At 43.4% G+C, this 19,800-nt stretch overlaps 1 protein-coding gene across 1 annotated transcript in view; it reads left to right on the forward strand.

The window, feature by feature from the left end:
• Nucleotides 1-12,922, forward strand: part of LOC100194743 (EH domain-containing protein 4) — a 39,374-nt gene extending 26,452 nt beyond the window's left edge. The window contains 3 exon segments of the mRNA NM_001139772.1: nt 1,227-1,639; nt 3,828-3,992; nt 10,690-12,922. Of these exon segments, the coding sequence (NP_001133244.1) occupies nt 1,227-1,639; nt 3,828-3,992; nt 10,690-11,247 (1,136 nt within the window). The 3' untranslated portion in view covers nt 11,248-12,922.
• The last annotated feature ends 6,878 nt before the right edge of the window (nt 12,923-19,800 follow it).

Consider the following 19,800-nt stretch of genomic DNA (forward strand, 5'->3'; position numbering starts at 1 on the left):
TTTCACTGTTGGTCTACACCTGTTGTTTACGAAGCATGTGATGAATACCATTTAATTTTATTTGTTAGCAACACATGCAGTCATTAAACTACATTTCCCTTGCTACTCAAAGGCGACTCTGTTTTCCTTCCAAAATTAAACCACAATTATTTAAGATGATCATTCATTGTTTATTCAAGAAAATAACAGTAGTCCTACTCTTCCATGCAGGCAATCATGTGATTTAAATGTCCTTTTCACAAAGTAATGGAAACATTTGAACAAATGGGGGATACAAAGTATATTGAAAGCAGGTGATCCACACAGGTGTGGTTCCTGAGTTAATTAACATCCCATCATTGCCCCCATCCACAAGGCTCGAGTGGTAATTTAATTGTTTGATGAGCATGAAAACGATGTAAACCATATACAGTACCATGGCCGTCTCAGTCACCAGATCTCAACCCAATTGAACACTTATGGGTGATTCTGGAGTGGCGCAAAGAAAACTTTTTCCACCGACATCAACAAAACACCAAATTATGGAATTTCTTGTGGAAGAATAGAGTTGTATCTCTCCGTTAGAGTTCCAGACATTTGTATAATATGTGCCAAGGTGCATTGAAGCTGTTCTGGTTCGTGGTGGCCCATCGCCCTATTAAGACACTGTGTTGGTGTTTCCTTTATTTTGGCAGTTACCTGTATATATGCATACTTTTTACTGGCGACCTTCTAAAATACCGGTACTTGTCAATGAGCCAAAACATATTTATAAAAGAAGTGACACAGCTGCCACGTGCACATTATTTAACCTGTATCTTTAGGCTAGTGTATGTGTACCTTAGTGTGTATTTTGTCTACAAGTAGGTAAACACTCATTCTGTTTCAGGATGCCCATAGTGTAGTCATTTTCAAAGATGCTGGTTGGCTGTTGTATAAATACTAGTGGTGACTTTTAGATAGTTATTTCTCCCTTGGGCCGCTGTAGCGCTCTTAGTTAGAGGACATATAAACATCTAGTGTTTGATTTGTGGTTGATATTTGTTTGCGTTACTGCTTTCTTTTCAAGTTCAGGAAATCATCGCACTCTAATAGATTCTAAATCAAATGTTCTGCAGACAAAAGACTACAAACAATAGCAGAACAGCTGAATATCGGTTGTAATTATTGTTAATACAACAATGATACTACTTCAATGTTGGCTGAGCATCATGATTGTAATATTGTTTGTTTTTCCCGCTCAACAGGCTATGATTTCTCTGAGGTGCTGCGATGGTTCGGAGAGAGGGTGGACCGCATCATCCTGCTCTTCGACGCCCACAAACTGGACATCTCAGACGAGTTCTCTGAGGCCATCAAGGCCTTCCGTGGCCAGGACGACAAGATCCGCGTGGTGCTGAACAAGGCTGACCAGGTGGACAGCCAGCAGCTAATGAGGGTCTACGGAGCTCTGATGTGGTCCCTTGGGAAAGTCATCAACACACCCGAGGTGGTGAGGGTCTACCTGGGCTCATTCTGGGCCAAGCCCCTGCAGAACACAGAGAACCGGAGGCTCTTTGAGGCAGAGGCCCAGGACCTCTTCAAGGACATCCAGGGCCTGCCCCGGAACGCTGCCTTACGCAAACTCAATGACCTCATCAAACGGGCTCGACTTGCTAAGGTAAGGTGTTTCTGTAACTGTACTCCCCCAGTACGTACTCTGCCCTGCCCATTCTTGTGCTGTCCCTGGAGGCCAATAGTCCTAATAAGTCAAATGTCTCTAATGGTGATTTGAGGGGGATTATACAGTTACATATCGCAATATTGTTTTGGACAATATTATATCTACTTTGACTCGATTTGTAAAATATTTAACATTTTTTGCTCAGCTGGCGCTAGTCGACTATACGTGTCACGCCGGAGCCTTCCTCCTCCAGTCCCGCTCCATGGCCGGAGCCTTCCTCTGCGCCGGTGCCCAGTCCGGGGGGGGGGGGGGGTACTGTCACGCCCCTGACCATAGAGAGCCCTCGGGGTTCTCTATGCTGTTTTAGGTCAGGGCGTGACTAGGGGGGTTTCTAGGTATTATATTTCTATGTTGGTGTGTGTGTATGGTTCCCAATTAGAGGCAGCTGAATCTCGTTACCTCTAATTGGGGATCATACTTAGTCTGTCCTATTGTTTTGTATGAGTGCCTATGTGCGCTATGTATTTCACTATCGTTATATCTTTGTTGTTTTGGAAGTTTCACTATCATTAAAATGTGGAACTCTACTCATGCTGCGCCTTGGTTCAATTATTCATACGACGGTCGTGACAGTACGGTACCTTTGCAAAAATGTTTCATCCTATAACTTGTTCTCTATCTTTTTCATTAATGAGCCAACATGTTTTCAGCACCATTCATTTCCATGACTGATCAAAACTAATTTTACAATGCTATCTCATCTCTCTGCAGGAGACAATGTGCAATATGTTTGGAACATCAAATCGCAATAGAATCGCAGTATCGAATTGCAATAAATATAGAATCGTGAGAATCGCTATACATATCGTATCGGCACTTAAGTGTGCTTAAGATCCCGGACTACATCTTTAAGTCTGACCACGTGGTCTTACACCTGTGTTGTTTTTGGCCTGTTGTGCAACATGAACACTTCCTCTGGGATCCCTGGTTTCCAGTATTTCCATTCAGACTGGTACTTAAGTCTCCCTGTAGCACACAGAGCAATTTATCCAGAACAGAGGAGGGCCATTCCTCAGAGTGTACCCTTATCTCTTCCGCAATATTTTCCAACTGGCCAGACAAACTGAAATCCAGCAGCTCTCCACATTACTTCCTGCTATTCTGAGAGTGTGTGAGACCATGTGAGGTAGTAAAGCACTCAGTCCGTACTCCCAGGTTGGCCCTGTCGGTCTCGGTCGCCCCCCACCCCTGGTCAGAGAGGAATGTATGAAGTCCTAAAAAACACCAAGGCCCATATTTACCCACCCTCTTCCTGCCTGCCTGCCTGCCTGCCTGCCTGCCTGCCTGCCTGCCTGCCTGTAAGCACTGGCACTCCAGCCTCCAGTACCATAGTGTTTACGCCAACCCTGTCTGTCTCTGTCCGTCCGTCTGTTTGCCCATCCCACAACGTCTGCCTGCTTTCAAGAGGAATAAACATTCTCTGGAAACTAAAAAGGCACAACCTTACTTTATCCCCAGGAGCGAACTTCCTCCCAAACCTACTTTATTGAGGAAATGATTGTGTAAACACCGGTGTTGTTGAATGTTCCCCCTGGCAAGGACATTTACAAGGTGGAGTCACACTTGCAAACATGAGGAACATATTGATAACCCTGCTGGTCCAACAATGCTTGGAGGTTGAAGGAACCTGGTGAATGAATGCAATCAGCTTCTATCTGATGTATTCTGTTTTAACCCACCTTATCATCTCCCCTTATACAATTTCAGTTCACAAATACACTGTACAAGTCTCATCAACAGGGTCGTCGTTGATAATGGCTGTCCCTGGCCGTGACCCCATTCTCTGAGGGTGTCTCCGGGGGAGTTGAGACATGCGAAAAACACATTTCCAATTCACACATGCGTATACACACTTGCAGATGTGTAAAAAAGGACAAACGTAATCACCCACCAAATCATTATTATTATTATTATTATGAAACCAGATGAAAATATCAAGCATGGAGAAGGAAGACTACCACAGAGATGTAGACAAAAGTTGTATCAAAAGCAGCATGACCTCATACATACAGTGTAATAGAACCTTATTTGAATATGTGGAAAGCTGAAATCTGGAAATTACGTAAATAGACAAATGGCTCAGGCTTGACTATACTAATACTCCCTCTCTGTATCTCTCCCATAGGTGCATGCCTACATCATCAGCTACCTGAAGAAAGAGATGCCGTCGTTGTTTGGGAAGGAGAAGAAGAAAGAGGAACTGATCATGAGACTTCCTGAGATCTACACCATACTGCAGAGAGAGCACCACATCTCCCCTGGAGACTTTCCCAATGTCGTCAAGATGCAGGTCAGCTGGGTTACCATGCCCCCCACCTTCAGAATAATTCATATGGCTATGTCACAAATGGCACCCTATTCCCCTGCACTACTTTTGACCAGAGCCCTGGTCAAAGTTAGTGCCCAAAAAAAGAATAGGGTGCCATTTGGGACACTAGGCAGGTAGCTTAGTGGTTAGAGCGTTGGACTTGTAACCGAAAGGTTGCTAGATCAAATCCCTGAGCTGACAAGGTAAAAATCTGTCGTTCTGCCCCTGAAGGCAGTTAACCCACTGTTCCTAGGCCGTCATTGAAAATAAGAATTTGTTCCTAACTGACTTGCCTAGTTAAATAAAAACATCATAGGTTTTTATCTAGGTGCAACTCAGTGGCTCATCTGAAATGCAGAGTATTATCAAATACTGAATGTACCCATAGTCATTTCAGTCATCTTGCATACCTCAACATGAGTAGTGAAACGGTACTTGCAGATACAAGTAAAGGGGTAGATGGATTGTGCAGATCAAATCCATCTCCACCCTTTTCTTTAACATCAACAGTTCATCAAAATTCATCATTGGGCATCGTTTAGCACTGCTGGACATTGCCATCCGGTTGAAAGCGAGAGACGGCCACACCTCTGGCACCTCCCCAGCTCTGTATGAAAGCAGCTGTTTTCTGTCAGCTACAGAGAGTAGAGCGAGCTTGGCATCAGAGGCAGACTGAGCCTGGCTTTGGATTAGGAAGGGAAAGCTCAACTCATTGAACATAGAGAATCACCACAGCACTTGAAGTGAGAACAGTGCAGCTGGTTGTGAGACATTGTCTTGAGAGAATGCTCCACTATTGATCAGTGTAGTGTGTACTGGTCCCTAAGGAGGACTGTAATTCCCTGTCCTGTTATTGTGTGTTGAGGAGAGGGACCACCTGCCATAGTCAAAAATGTCTTTGCTTTTTAGTCATGGGTGTTTACTTAAAAAAATGTTCAACACAGCACCGCCGAGACCTGAGACCTTAAGCCAATGTAACCGTTACATATCGTTTGGTCATCCCACCCTAATCCTAGCCCACAGCACCGCCGAGACCTGAGACCTTAAGCCAATGTAACCGTTACATATCGTTTGGTCATCCCACCCTAATCCTAGCCCTGATATGACTGTATGATCCATTAGACGCCACAATAATGGAGTCATATCAGGGAAAGCCTAATCCCTGCTTTACAGATGTGGCCTAGAAGTTTCCTCATATACGACAATGGACAGCTCATGGCCACCCAAGTCAGTCAGGGTCAATATACACTACATGACCACAAGTATGTGGACACCTGCTCGTCGAACATCTCATTCCAAAATCATTGTAATTAATATGGAGTTGGTTCCGATTTGCTGCTATAACAGCCTCCACTCTTCTGGGAAGGCTTTCCACTAGATGTTGAAACATTGCTGCGGGGACTTGCTTCCATTCAGCCACAAGAGCATTAGTGAGGTCGGGCACTGGTGTTGGGCGATTAGGCTGGGCTTGCAGTCAGCGTTCCAATTCATCCCAAAGATGTTCGATGGGGTTGATGTTCTTCCACACCGATCTCAACAAACTGTTTCTGTATGGACCTCGATTTGTGCACGGGGGCATTGTCATGCTGAAACAGGAAAGGGCCTTCCCTAAACTGTTGCCACAAAATGGAAGCACAGAATCGTCTAGAATGTCATTGTATGCTGTAGCGTTAACATTTCCCTTCACTGGAACTAAGGGGCCTGGCCCGAACCATGATAAACAGCCCCAGACCATTATTTCTCCTCTACCTAACTTTACAGTTGGCACTATGCATTGGGGCAGGTAGTGTTCTCCTGGCATCCACCAAACCCAGATTAGTCTGTCGGACTGCCAGATGGTGAAGTGTGATTCATCACTCCAGAGAACACATTTCCACTGCTCCAGAGTCCAGTGGCATCGAGTTTACACCACTCCAGCCGACGCTTGGCATTGCGCGTGGTGATTTTAGGCTTTATTATTATCAAATCAAATGTTACTTGTCACATGCGCCGACTACAACAGGTGTAGACCTTTCTGTCAAATACTTACTTGACAAGCCCTTAACCAACAATGCAGTTTTTTTAAAGTAAGATTTTCTTATTTTTTTATTAAATGAAAAGTAAAATAAACCAAAGTTTATTTTTATTTCACCTTTATTTATTTAGTTGCGAACAAGTTCTCATTTCCAACTGTGACCTGGCCAAGATAAAGCAAAGCAGTTCAACACAGAGTTACACATGGAATAAACAAACATTCAGTCAATAATACAGTAGGAAAAACGTCTATATACAGTATGTGCAAATGAGGTAGGATATGGGATGTAAGGCAATAAATAGGCCATGGTGGCGAAGTAATTACAATATAGCAATTCAACACTGGAATGGTAGATGTGCAGAAGATGAATGTGCAAGTAGAGATACTGGGGTGCAAAGGAGCAAGATAAATAAATAAATACAGTATGGGGATGAGGTAGTTGGATGGGCTATGTACAGGTGCAGTGAGCTGCTCTGACAGCTGGTGCTTAAAGCTAGTGAGGGAGATATGAGTCTCCAGCTTCAGTGATTTTTGCAGTTCGTTCCAGTCATTGGCAGCAGAGAACTGGAAGGAAAGGCGGCCAATGAAAGAATTGGCTTTGGGGGTGACCAGTGAGATATACCTGCTGGAGTGCGTGCTACGGGTGGGTGCTGCTATGGTGACCAGTGAGCTGAGATAAGGCGGGGCTTTACCTAGCAGAGACTTATAGATGACCTGGAGCTAGTGGGTTTGGCGACGAGTATGAAGTGAGGGCCAGCCAACGAGAGCGTACAGGTCGCAGTGGTGGGTAGTATATAGGGCTTTGGTGACAAAACGGATGGCACTGTGATAGACTGCATCCAATTTGTTGAGTGGAGTGTTGGGGGATATTTTGTAAATGACATCGCCGAAGTCAAGGATCGGTAGGATAGTCAGTTTTACGAGGGTATGTTTGGCAGCATGAGTGAAGGATGCTTTGTTGCGAAATAGGAAGCTGATTCTAGATTTAATTTTGGATTGGAGATGCTTAATGTGAGTCTGGAAGGAGAGTTTACAGTCTAACCAGACACCTAGGTATTTGTAGTTGTCCACATATTCTAAGTCAGAACCGTCCAGAGTAGTGATGCTGGACGGGCGGGTAGGTGCGGGCAGCGATCAGTTGAAGAGCATGCATTTAGTTTTACTTGCATTTAAGAGCAGTTGGAGGCCACGGAAAGAGAGTTGTATGGCATTGAAGCTTGTCTGGAGGTTAGTTAACAGTGTCCAAAGAAGGGCCAGAGGTATACAGAATGGTGTCGTCTGCATAGAGGTGGATCAGAGAATCACCAGCACCAAGAGCGACATCATTGATGTATACAGAGAAGAGAGTCGGCCCGAGAATTGAACCCTGTGGCACCCCCATAGAGACTGCCAGAGGTCCGGACTACAGGCCCTCCGATTTGACACACTGAACTCTATCAGAGAAGTAGTTGGTGAACCAGGCGAGGCAATCATTTGAGAAACCAAGGCTGTTGAGTGTGCCGATAAGAATGTGCTGATTGACAGAGTCTCAAGACTTGGCCAGGTCGATACGGCTGCACAGTAATGTCTCTTATCGATGGCAGTTATGATATCGTTTAGGACCTTGAGCGTGGCTGAGGTGCACCCATGACCAGCTCTGAAACCAGATTGCATAAAAGGTACGGTGGAATTCAAAATGGTCGGTGATCTGTTTGTTAACTTGGCTTTCAAAGACCTTAGAAAGGCAGGGTAGGATAGATATAGGTCTGAAGCAGTTTGGGTCTAGAGTGTCTCCCCCTTTGAAGAGGGGGATGACCGCGGCAGCTTTCCAATCTTTGGGAATCTCAGACGATACGAAAGAAAGGTTGAACAGGCTAGTAACAGGGATTGCAACAATTTCGGCAGATCATTTCAGAAAGAGAGGGTCCAGATTGTCTAGCCCGGCTGATTTGTAGTGGTCTACATTTTGCAGCTCTTTCAGAACATCAGCTATCTGGATTTGGGTGTAGGAGAAATGGGGGAGGCTTGGGCGAGTTGCTGTGGGGGGTGGAGAGCTGTTGATCGGGGTAGTGGTAGCCAGGTGGAAAGCATGGCCAGCCGTAGAAAAATGCTTTTTGAAATTCTCAATTATAGTGGATTTATCGGTGGTGACAGTGTTTCCTAGCCTCAGTGCAGTGGGCAGCTGGGAGGAGGTGCTCTTATTCTCCATGGACTTTACTGTGTCCCAGAACTTTTTTGAGTTTGTACTACAGGATGCAAATTTCTGCTTCAAAAAGCTAGCCTTAGCTTTCCTAACTGCCTGTGTATATTGGTTCCTAACTTCCTTGAAAAGTTGCATATCACGGGGGCTATTCGATGCTAATGCAGAACGCCACAGGATGTGGCATCCAAGGAACAAAAGTTACACGATAAAATAACATTAACGAGGCTTTTTACAGGGTAAATGTGTGTGTGTGGGGGGGGGGGGTACAGGTTAGTTGAGTTAATTGAGGTCATACAGTGCCTTGCAAAAGTATTCACCCCCCTTGGCATTTTTCCTATTTTGTTACAATACAACCTGTAATTTAAATTGATTTTTATTTGGATTTCATGTAATGGACACACAAAATAGTCCAAATTGGTGAAGTGAAATTTAAAAAATAACTTGTTTCAAACAATTCAACAACAAAAAACAACTGAAAAGTGGTGCGTATTCACCCCCTTTGCTATGAAGCCCCTAAGATCTGGTGCAACCAATTACCTTCAGAAGTCACATAATTAGTTAAATAAAGTCCACCTGTGTGCACTCTAGGTGTCACATGATCTCAGTAGATATACACCTATTCTGAAAGGCCCCAGAGTCTGGCCCCAGAGTCTGCAACACCACTAAGCAAGGGGCACCACCAAGCAAGCGGCACCATGAGACCAAGGAGCTCTCCAAACAGGTCAGGGACAAAGTTGTGGAGAAGTACAGATCAGGATTGGGTTAAAAGAATATATCGGAAACTTTGAACATCCCACGGAGCATCATTAAATCCATTATAAAACAAACCTGCCAAGAGAGGGCCGCCCACCAAAACTCATGGACCAAGCAAATTAGGGAATTAATCAGAGAGGCAACAAAGAGACCAAAGATAACCCTGAAGGAGCTGCAAAGCTCCACAGCGGAGATTGGCGTATCTGTCCATAGGACCACTTTAAGCCGTACACTCCACAGAGTTGGGCTTTAGGGAAGACTGGCCAGAAAAACCGCAACCCTGATGGACCCCCGTGTTAAGGATCAGCGTTGCAGATGTGTTGTTGCATACCCTTACCACCTCAACATAGGAGGGCCAAGCACATGAAGTAGCTCTTTCAGTAGTTTAGTTGGAATAGGGTCCAATAGACAGCTGATTGTTTTGAGAGATACAGGATAAAAACGTGGGTCTTTCCATTGATACGAGGTCATGGCAGTTCTGTGCAGACTCAGGACAACTGAGTTTTGGAGAAATAGCCATATTCAAGGATGAGTTCGTAATTTGTCTTCAAATTATATTTTTGTTGAAGATGTTCGTGAATTCATCACTGCTGAAGTAAAGGTCAACCTAACTTGGGGAATGCTATTTTTTTTTTGTTAGCTTTGCAACAATATCAAAAATAAATATATTGTTTTTATTCTCCTCAATCAGGTTGGAAAATAGGCTGATCAGGCATCGGTGAGGGCTTTTCGATATTGCATGGTACTGTCTTTCCAAGCTAGTCGGAAGACTTCCATTTTGGTGGACGCCATTTCCGTTCCAATTTTCTGGAAGCTTGCATCAGTGCTTGGGTAATTTCTGTATACCAGGGAGCTAGTTTCTTGTCAGACTTTTCTTCTTTTTTTTGAGATGTGATTGCATCTAGTGTATTACAAAGGTTAAGTTTAGATCCTTGGTTAGGTAGTTAACTGATTTTTGTACTCCCAACGTCCTTGGGTAGGTAGAGGGAGTCTGGAAGGGCATCAAGGAATCTTTTGGTTGTCTAAGAATTTATAGCGCAGCTTTTGATAATCCTTGGTTGGCGTCTAAGCAAATGATTTATTGCCAACGTAAAAAGATAGTGATCCGATAGACCAGAGTTATGAGGAAAAACATTTAGATACACTATCTATTCCACAGGACAAAATAAGATCCAGGTTATGATTGTGGCAATGCGTAGGTCCTGAGACATGTTGGATAAAACCCACTGAGTCGATGGCTCCAAAAGTATTTTGGAGTGGGTCTATAGATTTCTCCATGTGAGTATTGAAGTCACCAAAAATGTGAATACTATCTGCCATGACTACAAGGTTTGAAAGAAATTCAGGGAACTCAGTGAGGAACACTGTATATGGCCCAGGAGGCCTGTAAACAGTATCTATAAAAAGTGATTGGGTAGGCTGCATAGATGGGAAGCTGTTGTCTTACTGCAGGGTTCTCAAACCCTGTTCCTGGAGAGCTACTGTCCTGGAGAGCTACTGTCGCGCCAACCCTAATATAGCACACCTGATTGTAATAATTAGTTGGTTGATCAGCTGAATCAGGTTAGTTACAACTCGGCTTGGATCGAACCCCTACAGGAGGGTAGCTCTCCAGGAACAGGGTTGGAGAGCTCTGTCTTACTGTAATGTGTTACTTTGTGAAGCAGGACTAGATTACAAATGACATTGATCCCTGTTTCATAAACTTTCTTGCTGTCTTTGTTTTTCAGGAGCAGCTCCAGCACTATGACTTCAGCAAGTTCCCCTCCCTGAAGATGAAGCTGATTGAGTCCGTCGACAAGATGTTGGCTAACAAGATCTCCGGCCTGATGACCATGATCCGCGACGAGGAGAGCATGGCACCCCCAGCCATGGTGAGCGGTGGGGCCTTTGAGGGCTCCCAAGACGGTCCCTTCGGCCAGGGCTATGGAGAGGGCATCAGCGCCGGGTCTGACTGCGAGGACTGGATCGTGAGCCGTGACAAACACAAGTACGATGAGATTTTCTACTCCATGAATCCCATCAACGGAAAGATCAGTGGAGTCAACGCCAAGAAGGAGATGATGAGCTCCAGTCTGCCCAACACAGTCCTGGGGAAGATCTGGAAGCTGGCGGACTGTGATAAAGACGGCATGCTGGATGACGAGGAGTTTGCCCTGGCACAGCACCTGATCAAGGTGAAGCTGGAGGGGTACGAGCTGCCCACCGAGCTACCTCACCACCTGGTGCCTCCCGCCCACAGGAAGAACGAGGTCGCTGACATCCTCTACAACCATGACGAGGACTAAAGACGAAGCCAAAAAACACCAATGGAGAGGACACTTCAACTCTATTGTGTCCCAATGCCCAAACTTGTGCACTATGTAGTATGGTGTGATGTATTGGCATACTAAGTAGTGTGCTAGTGTGGCTTTTGGGACATAAGACTAGATCTTGGATCAATGTCTAACAGGAGGAGTCAAATCTGACTAAAAAACAAGCAGTAATCCTACTTAAGCTGGAATTAAAGGCTTTTTTTTTTGCCTTGAGATTTTTGACTTACTTAAAAAAATGTTAAAAGGGTTGGTTAACTTTTTCTTATCAAGTGATACAGACTCCCTCAGTTGATTCTTTTTTTTCCTGTTCTTGGTAGTTTCGGGTATACCAACACATTTTCTTAAAGATTTGAATAATCAGTTTCTCAGATATATTTTTAGATGTATGGCAACTGAGTGTATATGGGCCAAGTCTTATTTTCTACCTTTGTCCAAAGCTTTTAATTTAATGAATGAAGGATTTATTCAAAGTATTGACACCGCACTCAAGTTAAGATTAGTGGTTACTTGTATATTTATCCAGGACCAGTGTGTACCATGCTGCCACATGGTTAAAGTAATATTTAAAAATCAATATATTTCAAAATTGTCTCATATGTTTAGTATGTAGTCAAAATATAGAGGAAGAAAATATGTGGAAGTGTGTTCCTGAACAAATACATGCTTGGAAAGATTTATGGGTGGGAGAGGTTGATGTGATAGACTGGACAAAGGTTAGAGTGCATCTCCTCTTGATTTAACATTCAATGACAATGGAAGTGGCTTGGCCAGTTGACCTACTGGGAAAAACATTTTTTTTCAGAGAGCGCAATCTGGTTTTGCAAAATAACTGCTGTTGCTTCAATACTAGATTTTCTGCAATTGTTAAGAAGAAAATATGGGTTACCCCAAAAAAATGTTTATGTTTGTGTGCATATGACAGGAGTGTATTTCTTGAGGACAATGATACTCACAACAAGCTTATGATTGTGCCTTGTAGATTTATTGTCCGTATAGTCAAAAAGGCTGCACTGTGTCTTCTTACCTTGCCAGCTTGTAGACTGGATCTAGAAAAAATGTAATTCTTAAAAATAATTTCAAACCTTTAACAATTATCTGAATGTAAAAGTTACAATTTTATTTTGGAAGTGTGTTGTTTTTGTAACATTGTTATTTGAATAGTTGAACAATAAGTTCAATTTGTGTTCCTCTCTCCCACAAATCATCCAGGTGGCTTGATGATCATGGGTCAGAGAGATTTCCGTATTAGTCAGCCACCACCCTATGTTTTCATTATACACCGCCCAGAACAGAAGTGCTCCATTCGTACAACACTGTTGCTTTTGGGGGATGTGCTTGAGTGTATATGCCTTCCTGTCAACATTCAGTCTAAAATGAAAAAAATAAATGCATTTAATAGTTATTGTATAATTTCCTCTCTTGGAAGGTGGAGACTTTTTTTGCTCATTGTATAAAGTGTTGCATCAATTATAATGATGAATGTTGTGCAGGAGACATCTCTTTCTCGTTCTAAACCTAAACGGTTATATTCTATTCCCACTTATGTACAGCCTCAACATTGTGCATTACCATTTGTGAAGAATCCTACAATATAGATTCCTTTGTATCATTCAGGGGATGTGTATATATTAAAGAATGTGTAAAAAAATAAAGTGTGTTCATAAATGTTTCTTTTGAATGTACGGAGAATGGGCCTTCGAAATGGACTACCTGCAGGTGCACAGTTGAAGACGGCATGGAAAGTGTTAACTCACTAATTATTTATTTTTCAGTTCACTTAAATTGATCAAATTAGCTGGAATAGGAAGTGAGTTATGAATGCAGAAGTAACTGTATATCATATGGGTTTCTGTTGAGCCATGGGTGATGCATCAAAACCCATCTCAAACCAGAGGAGGCTGGTGGGATGGCCTGTAGGACAACCTGCTCATTGTAATGGCTGGAATGGAATCAATGGAATGATATCAAACACATGGAAACAATGTGTTTGACTCCGTACCATTGAATCCATTCTAGCCATTACAATAAGCACGTCCTTCTATAGCTCTCCCCACCAGCCTCCTCTGTCTGAAATATGTTATTTGACAATGACTGATTTATACAACTGTTACCCAAGTATCAGGTTTGAAAGGTTACCTCACAGGTGGGAGTTACCTACTGTAAACAACAAACACATTTCTGATTGACTTTTATTGCATTGGGCACTTAACCTTTATATCAAATCAGAATCATCATCCATGTCCTTCTTACACCCTCTTTCTGCTATGTAAGTTGCCTATTCATCATATTACTGCCTTCCAAATTACCCTATAATGCTAGCCCATACTTTACTGCTTGACCCCCTCTCAACGTCAACAGTGAAGAGGCGACTCCGGGATGCTGGCCTTCAGTAGCAAAGAAAAATCCATATCTCAGACTAGCCAATAAAAAGAAAAGATTAAGATGGGCAAAAGAACTCTGCCTAGAAGGCCAGCATCCCGGATTCGCCTCTTCACTGTTGACGTTGATACTGGTGTTTTGCGGGTATTATTTAATGAAGCTGCCAGTTGAGGACTTGTGAGGCATCTGTTTCTCAAACTAGACACTAATGTACTTGTCCTCTTGCTCAGTTGTGCACCGAGGCCTCCCACTCCGCTTTCTATTCTGGTTAGAGGCAGTTTGCGCAGTTCTGTGAAGGGAGTAGTACACAGCGTTGAACGACAGCTTCAGATTCTTAGCAAACTCTACCATGGAATAGCCTTCATTTCTCAGAACAAGAATAGACTGATGGGTTTCAGAAGAAAGTGCTTTGTTTCTGGCCATTTTGAGCTTGTAATCGAACCCACAAATGCTGATGCTCCAGACACTCAACTAGTCTAAAGAAGGACAGTTTTATTGCTTCTTTAATCAGAACAACAGTTTTCACCTGTGCTAACATAATTTCAAAAGGGTTTTCTAATGATCAATTAGCCTTTTAAAATTATAAACTTGGATTAGCTAACACAACGTGCCATTGGAACACAGCAATGATAGTTGCTGATAATGGGCCAATGTACACCTAAAGTTGAAGTCGGATGTTTACATACACCTTAGCCAAATACATTTAAACTCAGTTTTTCACAATCCCTGACATTTAATCTTAGTAAAAATTCCCTGTCTTAGGTCAGTTAGGATCACCGCTTTATTTTAAGAATGTGAAATGTCAGAATAATAGTAGAGAGAATTATTTATTTCAGCTTTTATTTATTTCATCACATTCCCAGTAGGTCAGAAGTTTACATACACTCTATTAGTATTTGGTAGTGTTGCCTTTAAATTGTTTAACTTGGGTAAAATGTTTAGGGTAGCCTTCCACAAGCTTCCCACAATAAGTTGGGTGAATTTTGGCCCATTCCTCCTGACAGAGCTGGTGTAACTGAGTCAGGTTTGTAGGCCTCCTTGCTCGCACACACTTTTTCAGTTCTGCCCACAAATTTTCTATGGGATTGAGGTCAGGTCTTTGTGATGGCCACTCCAATACCTTAAGTTTGTTGTCTTTAAGCCATTTTGCCACTTTGGAAGTATGTTTGGGGTCATTGTCCATTTGGAAAACCCATTTGCAACCAAGCTTTAACTTCCTGACTGATGTCTTGAGATGTTGCTTCAATATATCCACATAATTTTCATTCCTCATGATGCCATCTATTTTGTGAAGTGCACCAGTCCCTGCTGCAGCAAAGCACCCCCACAACATGATGCTGCCACCCCCGTGCTTCACGGTTGGGATGGTGTTCTTCGGCTTGCAAGTGCCCCCCTTTTTCCTCCCAAAAATGATGGTTATTATGGCCGAACAGTTCTATTTTTGTTTCATCAGACCAGAGGACATTTCTCCAAAAAGTACAATATTTGTCCCCATGTGCAGTTGCAAACTGTAGTCTGGCTTTTTTATGGCGGTTTTGGAGCAGTGACTTCTTTCTTGCTGAGCGGCCTTTCAGTTTATGTCGCTATGGGGCTCGTTTTACTGTGGATATAGATACTTTTGTACCTGTTTCCTCCAGGTCCTTTGCTGCTGTTCTGGGATTGATTTGCACTTTTCGCACCAAAGTACATTCATCTCTAGGAGACAGAACGCGTCTCCTTCCTGAGCGGCATGACGGCTGCGTGGTCCCATGGTGTTTATACTTGTGTACTATTGTTTGTACAGGTGAACATGGTACCTTTAAGCATTTGGAAAATGCTCCCAAGGATGAACCAGACTTGTGGAGGTCTACAATTCTTTTCTGAGGTCTTGGCTGATCTCATTTGATTTTCCCATGATGTCAAGCAAAGAGGCACTGCTTTTGAAGGTAGGCCTTGAAATACATCCACAGGTACACCTCCAATTGACTCACATGATGTCAATTAGCCTATCAGAAGCTTCTAAAGCCATGACATCTTTTTCTGGAATTTTCCAAGCTGTTTAAAGGCACAGTCAACTTAGTGTATGTAAACTTCTGAGCCACTGGAATTGTGATACAGTGAGTTATAAGTGAAATAATCTGTCTTTAAACAATTGTTGGAAAAATGACTTGTGTCATGCACAAAGTAGATGTCCTAACTGACTTGCCAAAACTATAGTTTGTTAACAAGAAATATGTGGAGTGGTTGAAAAACGAGTTTTAATGACTCCAACCTAAGTGTATGTAAACTTCCGACTTCAACTGTATGTAGATATTCCATTAAAAACAATTTGCCGTTTCCAGCTACAATAGTCATTCATAACATTTACTGTCTACACTGTATTTCTGATCAATTTGTTATTTTAATTGACAAAAAATTGGGTTTTATTTCAAAAACAAGGACATTTTTAAGTGCCCCCAAACTTTTGAATGGTAGTGTATATTTATAATCTATCTACAGTGCATTCGGAAAATATACAGACCCCTTTACTTTTTCCACTTTGTTACGTTACAGCCTTATTCTAAAATGTATTCAAAAAAATGTTCCTCATCAATCTACACACAATAGCCCATAATGACATTTTTGCAAATGTATTAAAATTTTAAATCTGAAATATCACATATACATAAGTATTCAGACCCTGTATTAAGTACTTTGTTGATGCACCTTTGGCAGCAATTTCAGTCTTGAGTCTTCTTGGGTATGACACTACAAGCTTGGCACACCTGTATTTTGGGAGTTTCTCCCATTCTTCTCTGCAGATCCTCTCAAGCTCTGTCAGGTTGGATGGGGAACGTCGCTGCACAGCTATTTTGGGGTATTTTCAGAGATGTTCGATCAGGTTCAAGTCCGGGCTTTGGCTGAGCCACTCAAGGACATTCAGAGACTTGTCCAGGAGCCACTCCTGCGTTGTCTTGCCTGTGTGCTTTGGCTCGTTGTCCTGTTGGAAGATGAACCTTCGCCCCAGTCTGAGGTCCTAAGCGCTCTGGAGCAGGTTTTCATCAAGGATCACTGTACTTTGCTCCGTTCATCTTTGCCTCGATCCTGACGAGTTTCCCAGTCCCTGCCGCTGAAAAACATTCCCACAGCATGATGCTGCCACTTTAGGTGCCTTTTGGAAAACTCCGAGCAGGCTCTCATGTGCATTTTACTGAGGAGTGGCTTCCAACTGACCACTCTACCATAAAGGCCTGATTGGTGGAGTGTTGCAGAGATGGTTGTCCTTCTGGAAGGTTCTCCTAACTCCACAGAGGAACTCTGGAGCTCTGTCAGTGTGACCATCGGGTTCTTGGTCACCTCCCTGAAAAAAGGCCCTTCTCCCCCGATTGCTCAGTTTGGCCAGATGGCCAGCTCTAGGAAGAGTCTTGGTGGTTCCAAACTTCTTCCATTTAAGAATGGAGGCCACTGTGTTCTTGGAGACCTTCAATGCTGCAGAGATTTTTTGCTACCCTTCCCCAGATCTGTGCCTTGACACAATCCTGTCTCTGAGCACTACGGACAATTCCTTCGACCTCATGGCTTGGTTTTTGCTCTGACATGCACTGTCAACTGTGGGACCTTATATAGACAGGTGTGTGCATAAAAAAATCACATCTGTAGCAGTGCTGGCAGTACTCCTCTGATCTGCTCTGTTGACTGTGGAAGCACCTTCTCATAGGGGCACAGTTTGGGGGTGCATAGTATCGCTGTGGTGCATATCTCTGCTGGAACTGTGCTGTTTCTCTCACCGGTGGTTCATATCTCGACTGGAACTGGACTAATTTTCTCACCTATGGTTCATATCATTGTTGATGGAACTGGACGGTTTTTCTCATCCGTCCTAGGCCACGAGCTGGCCAGTGCTGCTGCGGTGGACCTTGTGCCTGATAATGCATTGTCATGTTATCCTGTCCTCTGCTTGGTGGTGGGGGATATTTCTGCAGTATAAACACAGGTTGTTGAATGGATTCTCTGATTTGTAAGCTTTCAGCACTCAAGTTCTTTAACACCATCATATCAGACCTCAATTATTTTAGCTCTGATACCAGGTCAGGGGATCGTTTTGATGAGTTCTGTTGGGGAGGGCATTTCTCTTCAACAGGGTGCCTCATCAGTCTGAGCTGATTGGACAGTGGCGGGCCGCTGTGGCATGGCAATTTTCCTTTTGTTCTGTTTCTCTGTCTCGTTAGCACATGGAGTGTTCTGTTTCTCTGTCTTGTTAGCACATGGAGTGTTCTGTTTCTCTGTCTTGTTAGCACATGGAGTGTTCTGTTTCTCTGTCTTGTTAGCACATGGAGTGTTCTGTTTCTCTGTCTTGTTAGCACATGGAGTGTTCTGTTTCTCTGTCTTGTTAGCACATGGAGTGTTCTGTTTCTCTGTCTCGTTAGCACATGGAGTGTTCTGTTTCTCTGTCTTGTTAGCACATGCAGTGTTCAGTTTCTCTGTCTTGTTAGCACATGGAGTGTTCTGTTTCTCTGTCTCGTTAGCCCATGGAGTGTTCTGTTTCTCTGTCTCGTTAGCACATGGAGTGTTCTGTTTCTCTGTCTCGTTAGCACATGCAGTGTTCTGTTTCTCTGTCTCGTTAGCACATGGAGTGTTCTGTTTCTCTGTCTTGTTAGCACATGGAGTGTTCTGTTTCTCTGTCTTGTTAGCACATGGAGTGTTCTGTTTCTCTGTCTCGTTAGCACATGGAGTGTTCTGTTTCTCTGTCTCGTTAGCACATGGAGTGTTCTGTTTCTCTGTCTCGTTAGCACATGCAGTGTTCTGTTTCTCTGTCTCGTTAGCCCATGGAGTGTTCTGTTTCTCTGTCTCGTTAGCACATGGAGTGTTCTGTTTCTCTGTCTTGTTAGCACATGGAGTGTTCTGTTTCTCTGTCTTGTTAGCACATGGAGTGTTCTGTTTCTCTGTCTCGTTAGCACATGGAGTGTTCTGTTTCTCTGTCTCGTTAGCACATGGAGTGTTCTGTTTCTCTGTCTCGTTAGCACATGGAGTGTTCTGTTTCTCTGTCTCGTTAGCACATGCAGTGTTCTGTTTCTCTGTCTCGTTAGCCCATGGAGTGTTCTGTTTCTCTGTCTCGTTAGCACATGGAGTGTTCTGTTTCTCTGTCTCGTTAGCACATGCAGTGTTCTGTTTCTCTGTCTCGTTAGCCCATGGAGTGTTCTGTTTCTCTGTCTCGTTAGCACATGGAGTGTTCTGTTTCTCTGTCTCGTTAGCACATGCAGTGTTCTGTTTCTCTGTCTCGTTAGCCCATGGAGTGTTCTGTTTCTCTGTCTCGTTAGCACATGGAGTGTTCTGATTCTCTGTCTCGTTAGCACATGCAGTGTTCTGTTTCTCTGTCTCGTTAGCACATGCAGTGTTCAGTTTCTCTGTCTCGTTAGCACATGGAGTGTTCTGTTTCTCTGTCTCGTTAGCACATGGAGTGTTCTGTTTCTCTGTCTCGTTAGCACATGGAGTGTTCTGTTTCTCTGTCTCGTTAGCACATGCAGTGTTCAGTTTCTCTAGAAGCAGCTCATCTGTTGTTTTTGTGTCTAAGAGATATGGCTGCATGTACGTTCTTGTGTTGTCATTTTGTAGACCAGTCAGGACAGTATGCATGAACATGCTCTGGTCCAGTGCTGGGTCATACTTAGGACCAGACTTTGCTCCTGTGAGGCAAACAGGATTTTCTGTATCAGATCTAAGGAACAGATTAGGAAGTTTTGTGGGGTCTATTTGCTGCTCTGTACTTATTATGTGAGTTGGCTATACAGTTCTGTTGCACCCTTCTCTTGGTAGTGAGACCACAGTACTTTCCTCAGTGTGGGCAGAGTCAACTCTGACTTCCCTTCCAGATAGCGCCGCATTTGCAGCCCTTGTGCAATAGCTCTTACCACTGCATCCACTATTTCTATCTCTGGATACCCTTTATTAAGTCCGTTTTTGGTTTGGTGAGCAAGGCTGGAGAACGTGAGTCTTTCTTTTTGGCCTGGTTCACATATTTGACCGGATATCTTGAACTCTTTGTGCCCTACTGATGGCGTGTCCCTGCATTTGCACTGTGTTTTGGGGGGGGGGGGCTGGTTTGTGTCAGTGTCATTTCCATTTTTGTTAACGAGCCCCTGCATCTCACTTTCTTTTCGTTTAAGTGAAAGCCTGAACTTCTCTAGCTCT

This window comes from Salmo salar, chromosome 09 (assembly GCF_965601325.2).
Source record: "Salmo salar chromosome 09, fSalSal1, whole genome shotgun sequence".
In the NCBI taxonomy this organism is placed as follows: Eukaryota; Metazoa; Chordata; class Actinopteri; order Salmoniformes; family Salmonidae; genus Salmo; species Salmo salar.